The 27087-nt window shown below is 24.3% G+C and overlaps 1 protein-coding gene across 2 annotated transcripts in view; it reads right to left on the reverse strand.

The window, feature by feature from the left end:
- The window catches only part of LOC122512891 (cubilin-like), a 150212-nt gene continuing 123125 nt past the window's right edge, over positions 1-27087 (reverse strand). For both annotated transcript variants that reach the window (XM_043629024.1, XM_043629025.1), the window contains one exon: positions 1-2581. In XM_043629024.1, the coding sequence (XP_043484959.1) occupies positions 242-2581 (2340 nt within the window). In that variant the 3' untranslated portion in view covers positions 1-241. The remainder of the gene's footprint in view (positions 2582-27087) is intronic.

A 27087-nucleotide genomic window follows, 5' to 3' on the forward strand; every position in this document is an offset into this window, starting at 1 on the left:
AACAGTATTTTTTTACAACAGTGTTTCTTGTTAAAAAACAGTAAATTTTTTTAGATAAATTTTACTGTTAAAAATTTGAATATTTGAAAACTCCGACAAAATTCGAAAGGAAATTTAATTTTCGTTTTATGGAAAAATGAACGTCTAATGAAAAAAGAAGTGCAAGACTCTCTATAATTTCTCGCAGTTCATATATATAATGAATAGTTGCTAATAAAGTTATTCGTAAATGGCACATTATTTAATAGGGCACGTGAATGTCCCTTGATCGACTTCTTCGTCGACAAACTCGACAAACAGTAATTAAACACACGAGGCCAAATAAAATGGCCAAACCAGCACCTAATCCAGCACCAGCCCATCCAGCAGGCCCAACAACACTGCCACCATTGCCACCAATCGGTCCGCCGCAAGTCTCAATAGATTCGTCATCCGGCTCCAGGGTACTCATATTGAACACACCCGGCGGTAATTTCGGCAATGGACAATTAATAACTCCATTGCACAGAAGACGATTCGGTATGCAACCCGCGTCGCCCGGACACTGAAATCCACATTCCTCCAGTCTTTGTGTATTCAATGCCCCAGTACCATCGCGTGACAAATGATACAATTCAGTCCATGTGATCTTGAACTCGGCCCTCGTCAATGCCATTGATCCCGTGAATTGAATCACCAATCCCGATTCACGTCCCGAGTCTAATGACAAAAGTTGTGCTGCCGATAATATTGGCACCTCCTTAGCTTGACTCACATTCTCACCGCATATACTGAAAAACGACTCCGTTGAACCCGGTAAAATAATTTCAATCTTTCCATCCTCACACGAGCGCGAGCCAAATTTCGTCTTATCAAAATGCAAAAATAAATCCCTCTCAGGACTCACTTTCAATTCCCAGATGCATTTTATCGATCTAGGCGGCGTCACATAGCCCAATGCCTCATAATGTGGAAATTCAATTTCCCCATCTGTCGTCGCTGGCAAAATAGCCGGACCACAAAGTGGACTGTGAGCAAATTCAAAGCGTGCCTCAAAAAGCGGCGCCGATTGCTTAAAATAACTCGCCGCAGCGTGCGCACCATCGACAATTAATTTCAAATCCAATCTTTCGCCTTTCGAAACAATTCTCAATGGTGGATTCCCACTGCTCAATCGACAGAGACAGTGACCCTTCACAACATCCGACGATGGCTCTCTAATAATCACCTTGTCCGCCCTGCTGTCCCAACAATGTCCACACTGCGCATACGGATGATCCTTAAAACTCACCGACTCCACCGTCAATATCACCCTCGCAAACAATCTCTTATCAGTAATGAAACTATAAGTGCAAGTCAAGTCCAATGCCGGATCGCCCGGTCTCTTAAAAACCAATGTATTCAACGGCGATCGCAATCTTCCACTCTGCAATTTCCAAGCCGCAAATGTCTCGTCACACTCCGTATTTGGCACCGTTTCACCAAATTTCGTCGCATTAAAAAAATCATAATGCGCCCAATAGTACAACGAACTACCCGAATAACTTCCCGTCTTACTCTCGAAACGTACAAACAATGAATTTGTACTCGAGACAAAATCATGTTTCTCCATTGGTTTACTGAATGTATCGCAGAATGTTTTTATAATTCTTGCATCGTCCGGCCAATCGGCGTCGTACAATGTCAAACTCTCACCACAATCGCCATCGTAGGGCTGAATCGGCGATTCAATGCGATTTACGCGAAAACTCGGAAAATAGAGACGTGCAATTTCACCTGGACGTCCTTTCAAAAGATATGTGCAACTAGTGTGCGGTGGATACCAATGTGCAACCGATAAAAATATCCCCTCATCGCCATTCTTCAACGATTCACTGTTCAACAACCAATCACAACTGCCATTCTTCACACCGGCAGTTTCCACGTGACCTGGCCAATTGCCAACGTTAAAATGAAATCCGGTATTTAGCAATGGTCCTGCTGGTGATGAGACAAATTCAACGTAGAGATCCTTACTCGTTCCAATGATGCTGTAGGGAAATTTGCCCATTCCACAGAATGTGCCGATTACTTGGGAATTTTCGTCTTGACCATCGTAGACGCGAATATAGTCGTAGGGACAGTGCTCTGAGCCGGAGCTTATTGGCCTCATTGGACACGTCATTATATTCTCGCAACGTTGACCGTCAATGTTGAATTCCTCATTTTCAATGTAGAGCTTAATGAACGGTAATCTTGTGTTTAATTTGTATTTACAGTGAAGTGCACGGGGATAGATGCCGGGATATGCGGGACTTTGTACATAGCATGTTTGTAGGCGGCAGTCCTTAAATACTCTCTCGCAATAACTGCCGGCAACGACTTCGCCACGACGATTTGGATAGAGTTCTGGATGTTGGCCGTAGCGGAGATAAACCTCAAATTGTTGTTCGGCCCGTGAATCGAAACTAAAATAGGTTTGATCGGTGAAATTGTCCGTGTGGAAGAGAACTCTAACGAAACTTGTCTCGGATATAAATGTTTGTGGTTGCTCTGATTCTCCGCAAAATACACCGGGCTCCTTTCGATTGCTCACTTCTGTTTTTGCATTACCGTCGGTTATCTGTAACAGAAAAATTGATTTTTTCTTTATTTCTATAGAAATATTCAAGTATTTATTTATTTATTTATAAATTTATTTTATATTTTTTGTGCATCGAGAGATAAGCAGGGCTCGAACTAGGTTCGTAAATCCCGTAAAAGTCCGTTTGTTTAAAAAAAGGTCCATAAAGTTCGTAATTTGATTGAGAAAAGACGAAAAGTTCGTAAATTCTACGATAAAATTTGGAGAATTTTAGAGAAATTACAAATGATTGCAGAAATTCAATTATTTCCAAAAGTAATAAAATTCTTCGCAGACATTCAATTATTTTCATCCATTTTTTAAAATTCTCGTCAAAATTTCAATTATCTTTATAAATATTAGAATTCTTCTCCAAAATTCAATTATTTATAAATTTTTTTATAAATTTCTTCGCAATCATTCAATTATTTTCATAAATAATAAAATTTTTACATGGATTCAATTATTTTCGTAAATAATAAAATTCTTTTTTAGAATTAAATTATTTTCATAAATAATCAAATTCTTTTTAGGAATTCAATTATTTTCAAAAGTAATAAAACTCTTCGCAGAAATCCAATTATGTTTAAAAATTTACAAAAATTCTCGTCAAAATTTCAATTATTTTTATAAATAATAAAATTCTTCTCTGAAATTGAATTATTTTCAAAAATATTTATAAAATTCTTGGGAAAATTTAAATTATTTTTATAGATTTTCAAAAATTTTCATAAAATTTGATTACAAGAGAATTTAATTACTTTCAATATAATTTTTCTTGAACTCTTTGAAAGAATTGAACTATTTTCATAAATAATAAAATTCAACCGTAGAATTCAATTATTTTTTTAAATTGTAATAAAATTCTTGAAAATAATTGAATTATTATCAATGTTTTCTATTTTACTCAAAACTCCCGACATACCTAATTCAATTCCTCAAAAGAATTCAATTATTTTAAAAATTTATAATAAAAAATTCAATTGTTTTCAAAAATTTTATTAAAATGATACCAAAATTAAACTATTTTTATAAATATCTAGGTAATAAAATCATCAATTATTATTTTCAAAAAATTTTCGCAATTCAATGATTTTCAACATCTACCGTTTAATTAAAATTTCTCAAAAGAATTCAATTATTTAAAAAAAAATTTAATAAAACTCTACGCAAACATTTACTTATTTTCATAAATAATAAAAATTTCACATTAAATTCAATTATTTAAAAAAGAATTCTTTTTAGGAAATCAATTATTTTCAATAAATAAAAAAACTCATCAAAGAATTTCAATTATTTTTAATACAATTTTAATCGAATTCGTCAAAAAATGTAATTATTCTTAAAAATTGTATTATAATTTGTCGAAATAATTCAATTATTCAATAAATTATTTCTTTTCGTATTTAAATAATTTAATTTGTAGTAAAATTTTCTAATAAAAATTGATTTAAAAATGAATTTCAGTTAAAATTTTAAATAATAACTAGCCAAATTATCCGCGCGGGAATGTTGTATTGCAATGTTTATTGTAAACAATTTCAAGTCATTTTAATTTATGTAATTTTTAAAGAAATACTTATTATGACACATAACTAAAAAACTAATAATTAGAATTAAATTTTCAAATTATATTATATTTTTAAACTTTAAAGTACATAAAAAAAATTTAACAAATTTTGATACTAATTTCAAATTTTACAACAGATTTTCAAATTGAAAACTTCTTGTACGAGGTAAATTGAATTTCTCAAAAATTGATATTTAATAGGGGAGACTGGGGCGAAAAGTTAAACTGACAAAACCGTTAAAATTCATTATCTTTCGAACGAAAATTAAAACAATGTTTATAAAATTCTAATGAAGAATTCACTTACTTTCAAAAATAATAAAATTTTTACAAAAATTCAATTCTTTTTAAATATTTTAATAAACTTTTCTGCAATAATTCAATTATTTTCAAAAATAATAAAATTCTTCTCTGTAATTCAATTATTTTTGAGAATAATAATAAAATTCTATTCAAATAAAAAACAATTCAATTATTTTCATAAGTAATAAAATTCATAGCAGGATTTCAATTATTTTTAATACAATTTTACAGAAATTGCTCAAAAATTTTAATAATTCTTAAAAACTTAATTTCAATTCCTCGAAAAAATAAATTATTTTATAAAATGTTTTATTTAAGTTCTATGGAAGAATTGAATAATTATTTTAAAAAATTTAATAAAATTGTTCGAAAGAAATTAATTGTTTTAAATACGATTTTAATTAAATTTTTTTGAAATAATTCAATTTTTTCAATTTTAATAAGATTTTTCTAAGAATTCAATTATTTAGGGGAGAGTCTCCAGTTGTGAGACGGGTTTCATTTTTGACCCGTAAATTGTAAACGGGTAAACAAAATTGTAAATAAAATACACCGTTCGAAAGGTAACAGAAATACGCAACTTTTATTAAAAGAAAGTGTAGTGTTTCGATGAACTCAGAAAATTTTACGATACATTTTCCGAGCACATCGCTTTTTTCAAAAAAAAAAAATGTCTCCAGTTGTGAGACACTCATTAAAAAGTGCTAAAATTTAATAAGTTTGGCATAAAACGTTATGTTTAGTAGAAATAATTAAATATATTAATAATATATATTATTATATACTAAATAATAATATTTATTCGCCAAAATATGTCTATCAAATAAACATCATTTAATAGCTTCAACAAGAGCATTAAAATTGATTTCTTCTGAATCAATTGACTTTTTTCCACTTGACATGCCCAAAAATACTAGAAAACAAAATAAAACAACATTTAAATAGTATGCCTGCAAAGTCGTATTTTTTATGCTGCCCAGATGGGTGTTGACACCGTCTCACAACTGGTGATATGCTGTGTCTCACACCCAGAAATTGGCGCTATTTTGAAAAAGGAAAATTAAATTATTTTCAACCGTAGATTGGAACAATGCAATATTGCATCACAAAATATAAGGAAAACACTAAAAGAAAATACATTACATTTACCTTTTCCAATTAATTAACTTGGAAAAAAAGTACTTTGCATTTATTGAAAAAACGCTTTTTAGTCGATTATCACACACAGTGTTGGTATTTAACAAAAATAGTTTATATATCCGCTTCGGCGTACACGAAAAAGTTGGCTCATATAAAAAGAAATGTTTTTATATAAACCAATCGGCTTTTTAATATTGCATGTTAAAAAAAATTGACTGTCTCACAACTGGAGGTGTCTCACAACTGGAGACTCTCCCCTACACGAATAATTTTTCGAAAGAAAAATTATTAAAGATTATTAAAGATAAATAAAAAAATTACCCCCGAAAATTCAATTATTTTGAGGTATTTTAATAAATTTTTTTTCAAAATTCAATTATTTTCATAAATAACAATATTCGAGTCGAGACAATTTAACTCTCTGCTGATGCTAACGACCGTTATCGTCAAAAATCGTCATTCTGAACGCCTGGTGGGGACTATGGGAGTTACGTTCTTTGGCGATAGAGTGGGGATAAGTTAGCATCAGCAGAGGGTTAATAAGTAAAGTATTTTCCAAAGCACAAAAATAACGAAGCTTAATCCCATAAAAGAGAAGAAAAAATGTTGAATTTTAAGAAATTGGATTTTTGAATTTTTTCGAATTTTTGATAATTTTAGATTTTTTACCAAAGATTCGAGACAATTTAATAAGTAAAGTATTTTCCAAAAGCACAAAAATAATGAAGCTAAATCCCATAAAAGAGAGGAAAAAATGTTGAATTTTAAGAAAGTCGGATTTTTGAATTTTTTCGAATTTTTGATAATTTTAGATTTTTTACCAAAGATTCGAGACAATTTAATAAGTAAAGTATTTTCCAAAAGCACAAAAATAATGAAGATAAATCCCATAAAGGAGAAGAAAAAATGTTGAATTTTAAGAAAATCGGATTTTTGAATTTTTTCGAATTTTCGATAATTTCAGTTTTTTTTACCAAAGAGTCGAGACTATTAAATAAGTAAAGTATTTTCCAAAAGCACAAAAATAATGAAGCTAAATCCCATAAAAGAGAGGAAAAAATGTTGAATTTTAAGAAAATCGGATTTTTGAATTTTTTCGAATTTTCGATAATTTCAGTTTTTTTTACCAAAGAGTCGAGACTATTAAATAAGTAAAGTATTTTCCAAAAGCACAAAAATAATGAAGCTAAATCCCATAAAAGAGAGGAAAAAATGTTGAATTTTAAGAAAATCGGATTTTTGAATTTTTTCGAATTTTCGATAATTTCAGTTTTTTTTACCAAAGAGTCGAGACTATTAAATAAGTAAAGTATTTTCCAAAAGCACAAAAATAATGAAGCTAAATCCCATAAAAGAGAGGAAAAAATGTTGAATTTTAAGAAAGTCGGATTTTTGAATTTTTTCGAATTTTTGATAATTTTAGATTTCTTACCAAAGAGTCGAGACTATTTAATAAGTAAAGTATTTTCCAAAAGCACAAAAATAATGAAGCTAAATACCATAAAAGAGAGGAAAAAATGTTGAATTTTAAGAAATTCGAATTTTTGAATTTTTTCGAATTTTTGATAATTTTAGATTTTTTACCAAAGAGTCGAGACTATTAAATAAGTAAAGTATTTTCCAAAAGCACAAAAATAATGAAGCTAAATCCCATAAAAGAGAGGAAAAAATGTTGAATTTTAAGAAATTCGAATTTTTGAATTTTTTTGAATTTTTGATAATTTTAGATTTTTTACCAAAGATTCGAGACAATTTAATAAGTAAAGTATTTTCCAAAAGCACAAAAATAATGAAGCTAAATCCCATAAAAGAGAGGAAAAAATGTTGAATTTTAAGAAATTCGAATTTTTGAATTTTTTTTGAATTTTTGATAATTTTAGATTTTTTACCAAAGAGTCGAGACTATTAAATAAGTAAAGTATTTTCCAAAAGCACAAAAATAATGAAGCTAAATCCCATAAAAGAGAGGAAAAAATGTTGAATTTTAAGAAATTCGAATTTTTGAATTTTTTCGAATTTTTGATAATTTTAGATTTTTTACCAAAGAGTCGAGACTATTAAATAAGTAAAGTATTTTCCAAAAGCACAAAAATAATGAAGCTAAATCCCATAAAAGAGAGGAAAAAATGTTGAATTTTAAGAAATTCGAATTTTTGAATTTTTTTGAATTTTTGATAATTTTAGATTTTTTACCAAAGATTTGAGACAATTTAATAAGTAAAGTATTTTCCAAAAGCACAAAAATAATGAAGCTAAATCCCATAAAAGAGAGGAAAAAATGTTGAATTTTAAGAAATTCGAATTTTTGAATTTTTTCGAATTTTTGATAATTTTAGATTTTTTACCAAAGAGTCGAGACTATTAAATAAGTAAAGTATTTTCCAAAAGCACAAAAATAATGAAGCTAAATCCCATAAAAGAGAGGAAAAAATGTTGAATTTTAAGAAATTCGAATTTTTGAATTTTTTTGAATTTTTGATAATTTTAGATTTTTTACCAAAGATTCGAGACAATTTAATAAGTAAAGTATTTTCCAAAAGCACAAAAATAATGAAGCTAAATCCCATAAAAGAGAGGAAAAAATGTTGAATTTTAAGAAATTCGAATTTTTGAATTTTTTTTGAATTTTTGATAATTTTAGATTTTTTACCAAAGAGTCGAGACTATTAAATAAGTAAAGTATTTTCCAAAAGCACAAAAATAATGAAGCTAAATCCCATAAAAGAGAGGAAAAAATGTTGAATTTTAAGAAATTCGAATTTTTGAATTTTTTCGAATTTTTGATAATTTTAGATTTTTTACCAAAGAGTCGAGACTATTAAATAAGTAAAGTATTTTCCAAAAGCACAAAAATAATGAAGCTAAATCCCATAAAAGAGAGGAAAAAATGTTGAATTTTAAGAAATTCGAATTTTTGAATTTTTTTGAATTTTTGATAATTTTAGATTTTTTACCAAAGATTTGAGACAATTTAATAAGTAAAGTATTTTCCAAAAGCACAAAAATAATGAAGCTAAATCCCATAAAAGAGAGGAAAAAATGTTGAATTTTAAGAAATTCGAATTTTTGAATTTTTTCGAATTTTTGATAATTTTAGATTTTTTACCAAAGAGTCGAGACTATTAAATAAGTAAAGTATTTTCCAAAAGCACAAAAATAATGAAGCTAAATCCCATAAAAGAGAGGAAAAAATGTTGAATTTTAAGAAATTCGAATTTTTGAATTTTTTCGAATTTTTGATAATTTTAGATTTTTTACCAAAGAGTCGAGACTATTAAATAAGTAAAGTATTTTCCAAAAGCACAAAAATAATGAAGCTAAATCCCATAAAAGAGAGGAAAAAATGTTGAATTTTAAGAAAATCGGATTTTTGAATTTTTTCGAATTTTCGATAATTTCAGTTTTTTTTACCAAAGAGTCGAGACAATTTAATAAGTAAAGTATTTTCCAAAAGCACAAAAATAATGAAGCTAAATCCCATAAAAGAGAGGAAAAAATGTTGAATTTTAAGAAATTCGAATTTTTGAATTTTTTTTGAATTTTTGATAATTTTAGATTTTTTACCAAAGAGTCGAGACTATTAAATAATTAAAGTATTTTCCAAAAGCACAAAAATAATGAAGCTAAATCCCATAAAAGAGAGGAAAAAATGTTGAATTTTAAGAAATTCGAATTTTTGAATTTTTTCGAATTTTTGATAATTTTAGATTTTTTACCAAAGAGTCGAGACTATTAAATAAGTAAAGTATTTTCCAAAAGCACAAAAATAATGAAGCTAAATCCCATAAAAGAGAGGAAAAAATGTTGAATTTTAAGAAAATCGGATTTTTGAATTTTTTCAAATTTTCGATAATTTCAGTTTTTTTTACCAAAGAGTCGAGACAATTTAATAAGTAAAGTATTTTCCAAAAGCACAAAAATAATGAAGCTAAATCCCATAAAAGAGAGGAAAAAATGTTGAATTTTAAGAAATTCGAATTTTTGAATTTTTTTTGAATTTTTGATAATTTTAGATTTTTTACCAAAGAATCGAGACTATTAAATAAGTAAAGTATTTTCCAAAAGCACAAAAATAATGAAGCTAAATCCCATAAAAGAGAGGAAAAAATGTTGAATTTTAAGAAATTCGAATTTTTGAATTTTTTTTGAATTTTTGATAATTTTAGATTTTTTACCAAAGAGTCGAGACTATTAAATAAGTAAAGTATTTTCCAAAAGCACAAAAATAATGAAGCTAAATCCCATAAAAGAGAGGAAAAAATGTTGAATTTTAAGAAATTCGAATTTTTGAATTTTTTCGAATTTTTGATAATTTTAGATTTTTTACCAAAGAGTCGAGACTATTAAATAAGTAAAGTATTTTTCAAAAGCACAAAAATAATGAAGCTAAATCCCATAAAAGAGAGGAAAAAATGTTGAATTTTAAGAAATTCGAATTTTTGAATTTTTTCGAATTTTTGATAATTTTAGATTTTTTACCAAAGAGTCGAGACTATTAAATAAGTAAAGTATTTTCCAAAAGCACAAAAATAATGAAGCTAAATCCCATAAAAGAGAGGAAAAAATGTTGAATTTTAAGAAAATCGGATTTTTGAATTTTTTCAAATTTTCGATAATTTCAGTTTTTTTTACCAAAGAGTCGAGACTATTAAATAAGTAAAGTATTTTCCAAAAGCACAAAAATAATGAAGCTAAATCCCATAAAAGAGAGGAAAAAATGTTGAATTTTAAGAAATTCGAATTTTTGAATTTTTTTGAATTTTTGATAATTTTAGATTTTTTACCAAAGATTCGAGACAATTTAATAAGTAAAGTATTTTCCAAAAGCACAAAAATAATGAAGATAAATCCCATAAAGGAGAAGAAAAAATGTTGAATTTTAAGAAAATCGGATTTTTGAATTTTTTCGAATTTTCGATAATTTCAGTTTTTTTTACCAAAGAGTCGAGACTCTTAAATAAGTAAAGTATTTTCCAAAAGCACAAAAATAATGAAGCTAAATCCCATAAAAGAGAGGAAAAAATGTTGAATTTTAAGAAAATCGGATTTTTGAATTTTTTATAATTTTTGATAATTTTAGATTTTTTACCAAAGATTCGAGACAATTTAATAAGTAAAGTATTTTCCAAAAGCACAAAAATAATGAAGATAAATCCCATAAAGGAGAAGAAAAAATGTTGAATTTTAAGAAAATCGGATTTTTGAATTTTTTCGAATTTTCGATAATTTCAGTTTTTTTTACCAAAGAGTCGAGACTCTTAAATAAGTAAAGTATTTTCCAAAAGCACAAAAATAATGAAGCTAAATCCCATAAAAGAGAGGAAAAAATGTTGAATTTTAAGAAAATCGGATTTTTGAATTTTTTATAATTTTCGATAATTTTAGATTTTTTACCAAAGTGTCGAGACAATTTAATAAGTAAAGTATTTTCCACTTAAAAAAGTTTGACATTAAAAAATATATAAAAAATGCCAATACTTAACCCACAAAATTTAATTTTCAAAACAAACAAATGAATGCAGATAATTTGCTAACGGAAAGGAAACTTACGATTATTATAATGTATTGAATAGTAAAAACAATATAGCGTGAATATTTAGAAATAAATAATTGAATTTTGAAATTAATTTTTTTGAAAAGGTTTAATTCAATTTTTTATATATTATTTTCTAATATTTATTTAATTGAAGAATTTACGAATAATTAAAATTTTGTAAAATTGAATATTGTGAGAAAATGGATTTAAAAATCCATGATAAAAGAAAAAAAATGAAAAAAGAAATTTTTTGAAAATTATTTTAAAAATCGATTTAAAGAAGAATTTTAGTTAAAAATTCTTAAAAATTATAATTGAATTGATAATGATTTCATCACTCGCTCAATAATTATTATAAAACATGATGATATCGATAACTCAGAGTCTTCGACTCTGAGTGATCGTTTCTTCATGTTTTATAGTTATGAATAATTCAATTTGTAGTTTTAAGTAAAATGTTCTCTTATTTGACAAAATTTAATTGTGACAATACAAAATTTATTTGTTCAGGGATGATACAAAAATTTAATATTGTTCCTCTCTGACTTTTCTCTGATTTACAGACAAAAGAATTTTATTATTAATAAATTATTTTGACAATAATTGAATTCTTTCAAAATTTTTTTTTTAATTTATTGAATGTAATTGATTTTGTTACTAATTGTAATTAATAATTTTACAATTAAAATTTTATTAAAATTAATGATAGAAAATTAAAATCTTTCAAACAGTTTTATTTTATTAATAAAAATTATACGAATTAAATAATTTGGAATTGGATTCATCCCATCAGATTAATTAAATATTGTAATTATTTATAGGTATATATAATATAATATTGATTTTGTTAATAACTGCAGGAGCCTTCAGGTCAAAATTCACTCATTACATTTCTCTGAAACTGTCTGCCAGACATCTTGGAGAAATTACTATTACAATTTGAGATAGGGTTGCTCTTACTTAAATGCATTAGATTCCAGGAGGCAATGACTATTCAAATACCTTGTTAGTCCAAGTTCATTGGAGACAGTAATTCTACCTTAAGATATTGGTATTTTACGCAGTAAAATAATTTACCAACATATATTATAAATAGCATAAATTATTAATAATAATTATAATAATAAATCATATTTATTAATATAATATTATTTATTATAATAATAATAATAATTTATCTATTATATAGTACATAATTCCTTGTCGAACAAATATTTCATCCAATATTTACTTTATATTAAGAGATGAAATTCTATTTAGCTGCTGAATTTTATTATCTAATATGGATAAATGTTGCACTGAACCGAATTACGATTCAATAGAATTTCCATTATGCCGAATTGTCATTTTGATGGTAGAATTACTATTTCAAAAATTGATTCTATTCTTCAATGTTGCAAATTTTAATTGAAAATGAAATGGAAAATTTTTGAATTTTTAAAAAATAAAAGAAAATGTTCTGTTACATTTATTTACGAATTTCTTTAATTGTATAAAATTATTCGAAAACGTAAATTAATTTCTTTTTTAAATAAATATTCAATTATTATTATTTTTCCATAGGAATTAAGGTTTCCAAAAATTTCAAATTCAAACCACTTTAAAATTCATGAACTTATAATAATTAAAGCGAACCGAGTGATAAAATTATTATTTTATGTTATAAAAATACTGTTACTGAAACTTCTTTAAAATTATTTTCAACATTTCAATTCAATTATTATTTTCTAGAATTTTTAACTAAAATTCTTCTCTAAATCAATTATTTTTAATAATTTTTGAAAAAGTTCTTAGCGAATTTTCTAATATATTTGCTTACAAAATTCAATTTTACGAAATTTCGATTATTATACACGGAGAAAAAAATGCTGTTGAATCAATGACATATGGGTTTGATTCATTGAATAGTGTCATAACGGGCTGCCTAACGTATATGCTGTTGTTTTGAAAGCACCGATTCTAATGATTCGATAGTATCACTTTCTTTGAAACAAAAGCATATTTCTCAAATTGACAGCATACTATGTTAATTCGAAGGTGAATCCTTTTGAATGAATAAACAAAATTTTTTAATTTAACAGTATATGCTTTTGAGTCAATGACTATAACTTTTAAATTTAAAAGCATCATTTTTATGATTCAAAAATTTGTACTCTTAATTTTTTTAGTTGTTGCTATCGATTGAATAACACCATACTGTTAATTCAATTCTTTTATGTGGTTAAATATATACCAACGATAAATTGAAAAAAGGGAATTTTTGTTCACATGTTTTTTATATACTATAATTAATTCTCACACCTTTAACACAACACTTTTTATACACATCTTTTTTTCAATTTTTCACACTAACATATACATCTTTATTATTATTTTCATTTTTCCCAACGGCTAAACACACACACACACATACACATTCAAACACACTTATCTTTTTTAGTCAGAAAAATACGGCTATTCCCAAGCGGTCACCCATCCATTTAGTAACCGCGACCAACGACGCTTAACTTCCGTGATAGACGAGAACCGCCGCGCTGCAATGTAATACATCCGCTTCTCAACGTTGGGCACTTACTTTGTGGTTAAATACCGTGCTCGAGATTTTTCGCGTATATAAGGGAATTTATATAGGGAATTTATATTTAACTAGTCATTAATTAATTAAAAGAATTTAAATAATACTTTTTTATATTGGAATCTCAAAAACGACAGGTTTAATAAACATATAAATATATGTGGGTAAGTATTTCAATAAATTTAGTACCTGTCAATGTCTCAAAACATAGTGTTCTTAATTTTATAGCATATGCTATAGGCAGTCCGCAATAGCACCACTCATTGAAACGAAAGCATATGCTTTCGTTTTCAGAGCGCGCTTCTTTAGAGCAAACAATTTTTCATTTGATTTAAATTTACACGCATTTTCTTCAAATTTACCTATTAGATGCTTCAAATGAATAATGTCAAAGAAGCAATAAATTATTCTGTTGCTATATATAGATGAACTATAGAAACAATTTGCACAATATCATTAATTCTACAGTACCGTACTTTTAATTTAAACAGTTTCATTTTTTCATTTTAAGCAATATACTTTTCGATTAATAAATGTGTCATTGAATCAATGACGGGGAATTCAATAGCATGGAGATATTTGATTCAACAGCACTTTTTTTTCAGTGTAGGAAATTTTTCAATTAAATATATGTACATATATTAATAAAAAGTTCTTCAAATAATTGTTAAAAAATTCAATTAAAATGTTTCAAAAAAATTAATTTTACAAAATTGTCATTAAATAAATATATATTAAAAAATTTAACCAATTTCAGAAGAATTTGAATTATTAAAATTTTTCAAAAATCTAAATTCTTCTATCTACTTAAATTTATTTAAAATTGAAATTTTCTAAAATTTTAAATAAAAATCTTTTGAAGTTGATCTATTTATGAATATTGTAAACTCAACTCTCTTAAAATTCAATTAATTTTTAAATGTTTATGTAAAATTGTTTATTAAATAATTTATAAGTAATAATTTTATGATAGTTCTTCAAGAATTAAGTTATTTATAAAGAAATTATTGTCAGGAATAGAAAAATTTGAAGGTTTTGTATTAGAATTCGTATATAGTAATTTCACAGTTTATGAGGCAAACAAGACACAAAAATTCAAAATTTTCTTATGATTAATTTTCTCCAGTACTTTTAATAAATATCCCTGACTTTTTCCTGAATTCTCTTCCTCATAATATATGATTATTATAGTTATAATAGTATTAAAACTATAATTAAATTCATAGTTTATTTTTATGAAAAAGAAATTTAAATAAATTAAGGCAAATTAAACGAAAACATTCGGACAATTTATAAAGGATCTCGGACGTTAAAGATTATTTAACTAAATTTAAATAAATTTAAATAAAGAATAATTTATTTAAATAATTTGAATAAATTAAAATTAAATTTTTTTTTAAATTTAAATTAAAAATTTTTAATTTTATTTTTTTTAAATTTGCTAATTTTATTTTAAAATGTATAGGTAAGATAAGTTATCCGCACGCGAATTGTCGCTAGTTTCTTCGAAAGTTATAAATTATTTGTGAATATATGTAGAGCTATATGTGAAAATTAGTGACAAATTGATTTTTTCCAAAAAGTTTAGTTCTCTCCAAGGATTGAACTCATTGCTTAGACGGTGGCAGTTGCCTCGCCATATCACTAACACTATTATCTTATCATCATAGGAAATAGTGCGACGGCGTCTCCCCAATTCCCGAGAGATTGCACGCGTTCAAAACTACCTGCGAACCAAATACAATACTGAATTTAATGTTCTATCTCCTCTAGTAACTCGCGCAATTTCTCCTCTCAACTAAAGTGGGAATTCTCTCCCCCCTTCTCTCTCTGTCTCACTCTCTCTCTCTGAGAGCTTTTGGGAAAGAGGGACTTTTGCCTCTTCGACTCATGTTAATTTACGTATGTACATAATCTATATACATATATAATAATACTTTAATACCGTCAAGCATATTAGGAAGTCACAGTGTGTGCCTTTTAATATCCGGCACACGAACAACTTTACTTTCATTAAACTCGAGTTTTGGAAAATCATAAATATAGTTTATGATTAATTAGAAAATTTATTTATATATTGTATATAATCGGTTATGTACAAGTAAATTAGAAGAAAATTATTTCTCATTTCAAAGATATGTCAGTGTACCTACCAATAATAATTATATACACAGTAAAACGTGAGATGTTAAAATAACACCATTATAATGGATTTAAATAATCTGCAACAGTTTAATCTCTCTAGGATTAAATTAACACCAAAAAGGATTAAAATAATCTATTTTGGTGTTATTTTTAACTATGAATGAAATTTTACTTTAAATAAAACACCAAAGTCAACGATTTGTAAAAATTCAACAAATTTAGCTTCTCCAGGGAGAATAGTAAGTTAATAAGTTAGTTACTAACTTAGTTACTAACATTATACTAACTAACTTAGTAACATAGTTACTAAATTCAATTGTGTTTAAAAATTTAAAAAAATTCTCGTCAAAATTTCAATTCTCTTTATAAATAATAAAATTCTTCTCTGATATTTGATTATTTTACAAAATTTTAATCAAATTCTTGTCAAACTTTCAATTATTTTTAAAACTTTTCTAAAATTCAATAATTTTTCAATATTTACTATTTCAATAAAATTTTCCAAAAGAATTCCATTATTAAAAAAAATTTGAATAAAATTCTACGCAAACATTCAATTATTTTCAAAAATAATAAAACTTTTTACAGGAATTCAATTATTTACAAATTTTTTTATAAATTTCTTCGCAATAATTCAAATTAATTTTATAAATAATAACATTTTTGCAGGGATTCAATTATTTTTATAAATAATAAAATTCTTTTAGGAATTCAATTATTTTCATAAATAATAAAACTCATTGCAGAATTTCCGAATAATTGAAATTTTGTAAAATTTAATTGTAAACGAATGAATTTAAAAATTCTCAAAGAACTTTTTTAGAAATTATTAAAAATACTGGATTTATTGAAGAATATTAGTTAAAAACACTAGAAAAAAATTTAATTTTAGAGAAGTTACCAATTATTGCAGTAATTCAATTATTTTCAAGAGTAATAAAATTCTTCTTAAGGATTCAATTATTTTTACTAATAATAAAACTCGTCGCAGCGTTTCAATTATTTTTCATACAATTATAATTGAATTCCTTGAAAAAAGTAATTATGTTCATGCAAGTTTTAATAAAATTCTTTGCAGAAATTCAATTATGTTTTAAGTTAAAAAAACTCTCGAAAAAATTTCAATTATCTTTATAAATAATAAAATTCTTCTTTGAAATTGACATATTTTCAAAAGTTTTCAAAAATTTCCATAAAATTTGATTACAAGAGAATTTAATTACTTTCAATATAATTTTTATTAAATTGTTTGAAAGAATTTAACTATTTTTATAAATAGTATAATTCAACCGAAAAATTAAATTTTTTTTAAAATTGTAATAGAATACTAGAAAATAATTTAATTATTATCAATGTTTTTTATTTTAATAAAATCTCTAAAAATAATTCAATTCTTCAAAAGAATTCAATTATTTAAAAAAATTTTCATAAACAATTAAATTGTTTTAACAATTTTAATAAAAAATTCAATTGTTTTCAAAAATTTTAGTAAAATTTTGATACCAAAATTGAATTATTTCCTATAAATATATAATAAAATCATTCGCAAAATTTAAATTATTTTTAAAAATTTTAATCAAATTCTTCGCCAAACATCGATTATTTTAAAAAAATTTTCGCAATTCAATGATTTTTAACATCTACCGTTTCATTAAAATTTCTTAAAAGGATTCAATTATTTAAAAAAAAAAATTAATGAAACTCTACGCAAACATTTAATTATTTTCATTAATAATAAAAATTTCACAGGAAATTCAATTATTTAAAAAAGAATTCTTTTCAGGAATTCAATTATTTTCAATAAATAAAAAAACTCATTACAGAATTTCAATTATTTTTAATATAACTTTAATCGACTTCCTACACGGAGAAAAATTATTTTTAATGATTACAATAGTCTACATTACAGCGCGGATATGTGACCACTTTTTGGAATGATTACGAAGACTATGTAATGTGTTAAGAATTTAGTAGGAACGATTACTACAGCTATTGTAAGGGATACCTTCATGTTTGTACTCCTTACAACAGCTATAGTAATCATAACAAAAAGTGGTCACATATCCGAGCAGTAATATAGACTATTGTAATCAGTACGAATAAATTTTTCTCCGTGTAGAAAAATGTAATTATTTTTAAAAATTTTAATAAAATTTGTCAAAAAATTCAATTATTTAAAAATTTATTGATAAAATTCTTTATGAGAATTAAATGATAAGAAACATTCAATTATTCAATAAATTATTTATTTTGTATTTAAAAAATCGAATTCGCAATAATTTAATTATTTTCATAAATAATAAAAATTTCACAGGAAATTCAATTATTTAAAAATACATTCTTTTCAGGAATTCAATTATTTTCATAAATAAATAATGAATATTAAATTATGGAATTATTGAAGAATTTTAGTTAAAAACACTAGAAAAAAATTTAATTTTAGAGAAGTTACAAATTATTGCAGGAATTCAATTATTTTCAAGAGTAATAAAATTCTTCTTAAGGATTCAATTATTTTTTACTAATAATAAAACTCATCGCAGCGTTTCAATTACTTTTCATACAATTATAATTGAATTCCTTAAAAAAAGTAATTATGTTCATGCAAGTTTTAATAAAATTCGACAAAAGAATTCAATTATTTAAAAATTTGTTAATAAAATTCTTTATGAGAATTGAATTTTGAGAAACATTTAATTATACAATAAATTATTTACTTTTGCATTTAAATAATTAAATTCTTGTAGAATTTTCTAATAAAAATTTATTTTCATTTCATAAAAATGAATTTCAGTTAAAGTTTTAGATAATAATTGAATATTAAAAGCAATATAGCGTGAATCTTTAGAAATAATTAAATTTTGAAATTAATTTTTTTGAAAAAGTTTAATTGAATTTTCATTTATATTGTTTGAAGTTTTTATTTTCTAATATGCATTTAATTAAAGAATTTAGGAATAATTGAAATTTCGTAAAATTGAATATTGTAAACAAATGGATTTGAAAATTGCCAAAGAACTTTGTCGAAAATTATTAAAAATAATTGATATAAAGTAAAATTGTAGTTAAAAATTTTTGAAAATAATAATTGAATTGAAATAATGGAAATAATTTTGAAGAAGTATAATATTCTTATAATATAAAATAATGATTTTATTACTTGGTCATCTTTAATTATTATAAAATATAAAGTAATCGATGACTACGAGTCGAAGACTCGGAGTTATCGATATCTTCATGTTTTATAGTTATAAAAAAATGTAATGAACTAAAATTTCATTCATTGTAAAAGATAACACCAAAATTAATTATTTTAATCTTTTTTGGTATTAATTTAATCTACAACACTTTTTAATACCTCACGATTTACTGTGATGTTAGTGTACCTCCCAATAATAATTATATGTAACTGACTCTTGCCGTATATTATGAACAGAATTGAATTTTGATGTAAACTGTAAAATGATCTGTGTGTGATACACATTTGACGATGAGCTTGTGTTAAATTTGAACCGCAAAGCTTTGCACATGTTATGCAATAACAAATCCTAATCAACAGGCCACCTCTTTGAAATTTCCCGTTTGACATCAGCAAATTCAATGCTATTATGCATGTAATGCTTCTGTGTACGGTGCGCAAAACTTGACATATTTCAACGTTGAAAACGCAATGCAGTTTAAAGCTTTATATATAAATATAGTGCGAAAGATAAAAGCTGCGCCTGAAAATATCGGCTTATGCTCCTATAGCGAGTTCACCAGTTTAACAGCTTTTGTCTTAAAATTCTAAGAGGTCGTGTGGAGGTAATTTTTTTTAATCCCTCGAAAGTGCGTTATTTTCCGTATTGTTTCGTGTTAATGAAATTTTTTTACTATCGTCATTTCAGAATACTATTATTCAATTTTTTATGTGTTTCCCATAAGAACATATTTTTCGAATACTTTCCAAATATCTTTTGCTTCCTCATGGAACTTTACAGTTTTTCTAAGTATATAAAATTAAAAATTTAATTATAACAAATATTTAAAAAATCAACTTAACAGAATGTTAAAATAAAATATCTAAGGTTCTTTAAATTTATAATTTTAATTAGTGAAAATTCAATTTAGTTACTCAGTATTTTTGTTATTATTTGAGTTCAATTGTAAGTAGTAAAAATCCATTTAGTCAGGTGAAATATTTGTTCTTCTGTAAATGAACTGTTTTATAAGTGGCAAGAAACGATTTATAGTCAGACAGTATTTTTGTTATTGTTTGAGTTTAGTTGTAAGTAGTAAAAATCCATTTAGGTAGGTGAAAAATTTGTTATTCTTTAAATTTATATATTTTTAAGTAGTAAGAGCTCAATTTAGCCAAACACAATATTTTTTCTTCTTTAAATTAATGATTTTAAGTAGTAAAAGTTAATTAAGTCAGACCTATATTTATTATTCTTTTAATTTATAGTTTTAAATATAGTTGAAGTTAAAGTTTTATAGTTTTATATTTTTTAATCACTTTTGTTAAAAAAAAATTTTTTATTCTTTGAATATAGCTTTACAAGTTTAGTAAAAAAATAATAATCTGGAAAAATATTTGTTATTCTTTAAATTTTAGTAAGAAAAGAATATATTTCTAAATAATTTATTTTTTTATTATGCGATTCATCGATATCTTAATGCAATATAGAAAGTATTTACTTTATATATGTAAGGTATTTCAGAGCATAAAATTGTATCGATTTCAGGATTTTTCAATTACTTAAAATTGATTTATTTCATCCAGTATCAAATTTTTATATATTTTAGAAAAGCTTTTCAGGAATATATTTCAATCAGAATATTTCAGAAACCTCTTTGAAAAATATAAGATTATGTGGAGCTTGAAAATTCCCTAAAATGTTTTTTTTGAATAAATTTTCAATCGCAATAAATTCTTGTAAAGAAATTTAAATTAGTAAATAACAAATTTGGTTAAATAACAAATTGGCTAAATAAAAATTAGATTTATAATTTAATCCGAAAAAAAAACAATTTCATTTATTGACAATTTGTTGAAATGCTACGACAATTAAATGACAATTAGGCTAAAAGGAAATTTGGTTGGAAATCAATTTGATTTTGTAATGATTCCGTTAAATTACAATTGGTTGGTGTAAATAACGACATTTACAGAAGTAACAATTTTTGTTAAAGATTATAATAATAATAATTTAAATCATATTGAATTAAATTATTTTTTTTAGTAAATTTTATTAAAATTAAATTGCATCATTTATATTTATTTATTAAGTCTCGAAAAGATAGTAAATATTTCGAGTTTTATCGACTAAAATTTTGTTTAAATAATAATTTTTAATTTTAAAAAACATGAGAATAGGATCGTCTGAGCAGAACTGACTTTAACTACTTATTTTAAAGTGAAAATAATTGCGAAAAAATTTGTCTCACTAAAATTTACATGAACTACTGAATTCCTAATGACATTCGAGTTTTAAAAGGTTCGTCTGACTAAAATTGATTTAAACTACTGATTTCGTAATGATTTTCGTTTATAGAAACTAGAAAGTATTTGTGTGATTAAAAATTACTTGAATTAGAGTAAAATTAAGAAAGAAATTGAGAAAAGAATCGTCTGACTAAAGTTGACTTTAACTACTGAATTTAAATTAAGAATAACTGCGAATAGCTTTGTTGAAATTAAATTATACTACTAATTTTTAGGTTAAAAAAATTTTTTTAAATTTTGTTTGACAAATAATAATTTGCATATTTTAATAAGTTGAAAAAAAATTTTTAAAACTAAAATTCTTCTAAAATTTGTAAAATTTTTTAATACACTGTAAAAAATTTAGGGAGTTAACGGACTCGGGAGTTGGGAGTGAAATTTTTCGAGTTAAAAATCAACTCCAAAAGAGAGTTAATTTCTAACTCCCTTCATTCAACACCCGCGCGAGTTATTTTTTCCTTGGGGAGTTAGCATTTGGGTGTAAAATTTTAACTCTCTTTATTTAACTCCCCTGGCATTAACTCCCCAATGGGTGCGACTTTTATAGACCCCCCGGGGGAGTTAAAATTTAACTCCCTTTTTTACAGTGTTGTTCAAAAAAATTAATTTCAAAATTCAATTATTTCTAAAAATTCACGCTATATTGCATTTAATATTCAATTATAATCTAAAATTTTACCTGAAATTCATTTTTATGAAATGAAAATCAATTTTTATTAGAAAATTCTACAAGAATTTAATTATTTAAATGCAAAAGTAAATAATTTATTGAATAATTGAATGTTTCTCAAAATTCAATTCTTATAAAGAATTTTATTAACAAATTTTTAAATAATTGAATTCTTTTGTCGAATTTTATTTAAACTTGCATGAACATAATTATTTTTTTCAAGGAATTCAATTATAATTGTATGAAAAGTAATTGAAACGCTGCGATGAGTTTTATTATTAGTAAAAATAATTGAATCCTTAAGAAGAATTTTATTACTCTTGAAAATAATTGAATTCCTGCAATAATTTGTAACTTCTCTAAAATTAAATTTTTTCTAGTGTTTTTAACTAAAATACTTCAATAAATCCATTATTTTTAATAATTTTCCAAAAAGTTCTTTGAGAATTTTCAAATTCATTCGTTTACAATTCAATTTTACAAAATTTCAATTATTTGGAAATTCTGCAATTAAATATATATTGAAAAATAAAACCTTCCAATAATTTCAATAAAAATTCTAATTAAACTTTTAAAAAGAATTAATTCTACAGAATTGTTTGTGAAAAATATGAAAAATTAAGAATTTCAATGATTTTAATTTGAAAATTTTTCAAAATTTAATAATTTCTACAAAATTTACGTTATAATGCTTTTAATAATTATAATTTTAATCTAAAATTTTAACTAAAATTCATTTTTAAAATCATTTTTATTATTTACATAAATAATTGAATTCTTGTAACGAATTTTATTCAAGTTTATAAAAATAATTGAATTTCGGTGAAGAATTTTATTATTTATAAAAGTAATTGAATTCTTGCGATGAATTTTATAAAAATCTTTTTAAATAAATGATATTTTTCAAAAAAATTTATGAAATTTTATATTTTAAATGATTGAATTCCTGTGAAAATTTTATTACTTAAGAAAATAATGAAATTATTTCGAAGAAATTTATTAAAAATTTTGTAAATAATTGAATTCCTGTGAAATTTTGCGAAGAATTTTATTAAAATTTTTCTAAAATAATTGGATTTCGGAGAAGAATTTTATTATTTATAAAGATAATTGAAATTTTTACGAGAATTTCTTTAAAAAATTTTGAACATAATTGAAATTTTGCAATGTGTTTTATTATTTATGAAAATAATTGAATTCCTAAAAGAATTTTATTATTGATAAAAATAATTGAATGTTTGCGTAGAATTTTATTCAAATTTTTTGAATAATGGAATTCTTTTGGAAAATTTTATTGAAAATAGTAGATTAATAATAGATTATTTTAATTCTTTCTGGTGTTAATTTAATCCTAGAGTATATATTTGAATGAAATAAGCTTTTCATATTCGCTTTCTATATTATAGTAGCTGGAAATATCTATCAAATGAAAAGCAGTGACGAACTAACGAAGTTAGAAAAATAATTTCTTTTGATGATGCATATATTTATATTGTATATAGTTAATAAAAAAGTCAGTTGGTTTTTTTGATTTACCTGGCTCGTAAAGCTGAAATAAATGAAAGTTTTAAAACGTTGTAGAACACAAGCGGAACTTTTGATGCAGAAAGCAAGTGAACGGTATATGTGTGTATATATATAGCAGGATATGAGAATTCCTTGTCCTCCTTCAACCTTTATTCTCTGCAGTACTATAACGCGTGTTGAAAGCAGTTGCAGTAGCAGTCTGCCGTCTCTGCTATATAGTCGTTCAGTCATATGTATTCCGTGTCGAGTCGACATCATTCATCTAATTCCAAACAGGCCCATACAGAGTGTGTGATTTACTTTTTTACAGTTACGCTTTGTCCGGAAAGCATTTTTCTCTTTTTCATATACACTACATTATATGTATGTAATATACATTTCACAAAAGAAAAATTCCATAAATATTTATATATATACGGCGGTGATTTTTCTGAAATGGACATTTTTTATATTTCGGTTAATTTTACGAAATCTACTCGCTAATAGTTAATTTTCCTATAGCGTCAAAATTTAGCGCATTTTTACTTAATAATTAAAAAAGAATTAAATAAATTTATTCCGATTCATTCAACTAAATTCTAGCTGAAATAATTTTACCTCCGGAGTCTTTTTGACGGGATGCTATGATTATTACATTTATTTGATAAAATTATTAGACTTTTGAAATTTTTGAATTCGAATTGTTATTTAACAAAAAAAAAAGATTATTTTTATTTATTTATTATTTTTAAAAATTTTCATAAAATTTGATTACAAGAGAATATAATTCCTTTCAATATAATTTTTATTGTACTCTTTGAAAGAATTTAACTATTTTCATAAATAATAAAATTCAACCGAAGAATTCAATTACTTTTTTTTTAAATTGTAATTAAATACTAGAAAATAATTTGAATATTATCAATGTTTTCTATTTTAATAAAACTCTCGACATAATTCCATTCCTCAAAAGAATTCAATTATTTTAAAAATTTGTAATAAAAAATTCAATTGTTTTAACAATTTTAATAAAATTTGATACCAAAATTGAATTATTTCTATAAATATGTAATAAAATCTTTCGCATTTAAATCATTTTAAAAAATTTTAATAAAATTCTTCGCCAGATATCGATTATTTTCAATAATTTTTCGCAATTCAATGCTTTTCAACATCTACCGTTTAATTAAAATTTCTCAGAAGAATTCAAATATTTAAAAAAACAAGTTGTTCATTTTATGACCATTAAGCTTCCTCAATATATAAAAATTGCGGTTTTGCAAACTTTTGAAAAATTATGTACAAAAGGGTTCGTCCAGAAGATTGGTTAAAAATAAAATTATATAAATCATTTATAAGTTGTTGTATAAATATTTGGTGAAATTTACACTTTCATTTGCCAATTGCTTCTATTTTATGATAGAATAATCATTTCAAAATATTAATATTAATATTAAATTAATTATGAAAAAAATACCAAATTTGAATTTTTTGTGAAAAAGAAAAATATTTATTAATTTTATAAATTTTGATAAAATATATACTTTGTATACATCAATCGATTCGTTTTCTTGCCAGGAATGTAATTTTGAGAATAATTAATAAAAATATTAACAAATAAAAAAAATTTTTCAGAAAATACAAAAAAAAAAATTTTTTGAATTTTAAAAAAATTGTATAAAAAAAAATTTTGTACATATTTTTGAAAATCCTTGTGTCAGATTTCAGGTATTAATGACTGCAATAAACCTGCAAAATTTCAGGACAATCCATCAAAATTTGTCTGAGATAATTTGTACACAATTTTTGTGCCATACACACACACACATATACACACATACACACACACATACACACATACATACACACACACATACATCTGGACATTTGCTCATAATTGAATATACATATGTTCTAGATGAAAATGAGTCCATATAACCTTGTTTTGAAAAATTGAAAATCGTCACCAATGCAAAGCTTCCTCATGAGGAAGCAAAAATTAATAAAATTCTACGCAAACATTTAATTATTGTCATAAATAATAAAAATTCCACAGGAAATTTAATTATTTAAAAAAGAATTCTTTTCAGGACTTCAATTATTTTCAGTAAATTAAAGAACTCATCACAGAATATCAATTATTTTCAATACAATTTCAATCGAATTCCTATAAAAAAAATGCAATTATTCTTGAAAAATTTATTAAAATTTGTTCACGATATTCTTCATGAAAATTAAATTTTAAGAAACTTTCAATTATTCAATAAATAATTTACTTTTGTATTTAAATATTTTGAATTCTCTTAGAATTTTCTAATAAAAATTAATTTGAAAATGAATTTTAGTTTAAATTTTAGATAATAATTGAAAATTAAATGAGTTGTAGCGTCAATTTTAGAAATAATTGAATTTTAAAAATTTTGTAAAAAAATTTTCTAAAAACTTTTATTTGTCTAAATTTATAATTTAGTGGAATTTTCTTTACCCGAATCGTTATAATGTTTGATGATTCTAACTGGAAAGTTAGATACAATAATTTTTCGTTACTATCTTGGTATAACTTGTAGAAAATTCTTTAAATGATTTATGAGTTTCTATTTTACGGTGTTATCCACAAGGGGTAAATATTTTATACTTGACGTCGAGTTTGTCACATTATTTAGATTAAAAATGATTTTTTAAATTACTCGTAATAAATACATTGGTTTGGCATTTTTTTTTTTAAATCCAGTGATTACTTATAGAAATTTTGTTTTATAAACAATTATTAATATTATAATGATATTTAATATTAATATTAAATATTTGTTAAAATGATAGAAATATTGATTGAATAGAATTGCAATATTCTTGATATTTAAATATTAGTTATTTACATTTGCAATTATAATTTTGTACAATATTCTCGTAAAATGGTTCGATGGTAAATGTTTAATAATTAAATATTGTATGTTTATAATTTTAAAGAGAAATTATATATTCATGAAAAATTGTTAATATTATGACAGTGATTGAAAAAAGTCTATTATATTATAAATTAGTATTTTTTACCTTTAGAAAATTCTTGTATCCCAATTATTACTTTTTTCGTTTGTATTTTAAAATTATTATATTGTCAATTTAATGTGCAGTAGTAGAAGTCAATTTTAATCAGGTTTGATCTTCTATAGTGCTGTTCGTTGTGTGTCAGTAGTAAAATTCCCTTTTAGTCAGACAGAACGTTCTTAGAGCATAAAACTTCAATAATCAGTAGTACACGCCAATCACAGTCAGACGAAACTGTTGTACAAATTTCTATTCGTTCAGAGTCAGTAGTAGACGTGATTTTTAGTCAGACAATAATTATTTCAGTTCGTATAATTTATATGATAAATTAATTTACATAATTTTTATAATAATGAATTATTTCAGAGTTTAGTACTTTGATTCAGTTAAAATATTTGTTTCGTTCTTTCAATGTTTTTATGCTGTAATAAACATTATTCTCGTTTCAGTAGTAAATATAAATTTTTGTCAGACAAAGTATTAAGAACTCGTTAATTTAATTATATATTAATTGTTAAAAAGTTTGTA

This window comes from Leptopilina heterotoma, unplaced genomic scaffold, assembly GCF_015476425.1.
Source record: "Leptopilina heterotoma isolate Lh14 unplaced genomic scaffold, ASM1547642v1 Lhet_13, whole genome shotgun sequence".
NCBI lineage: Eukaryota > Metazoa > Arthropoda > Insecta > Hymenoptera > Figitidae > Leptopilina > Leptopilina heterotoma.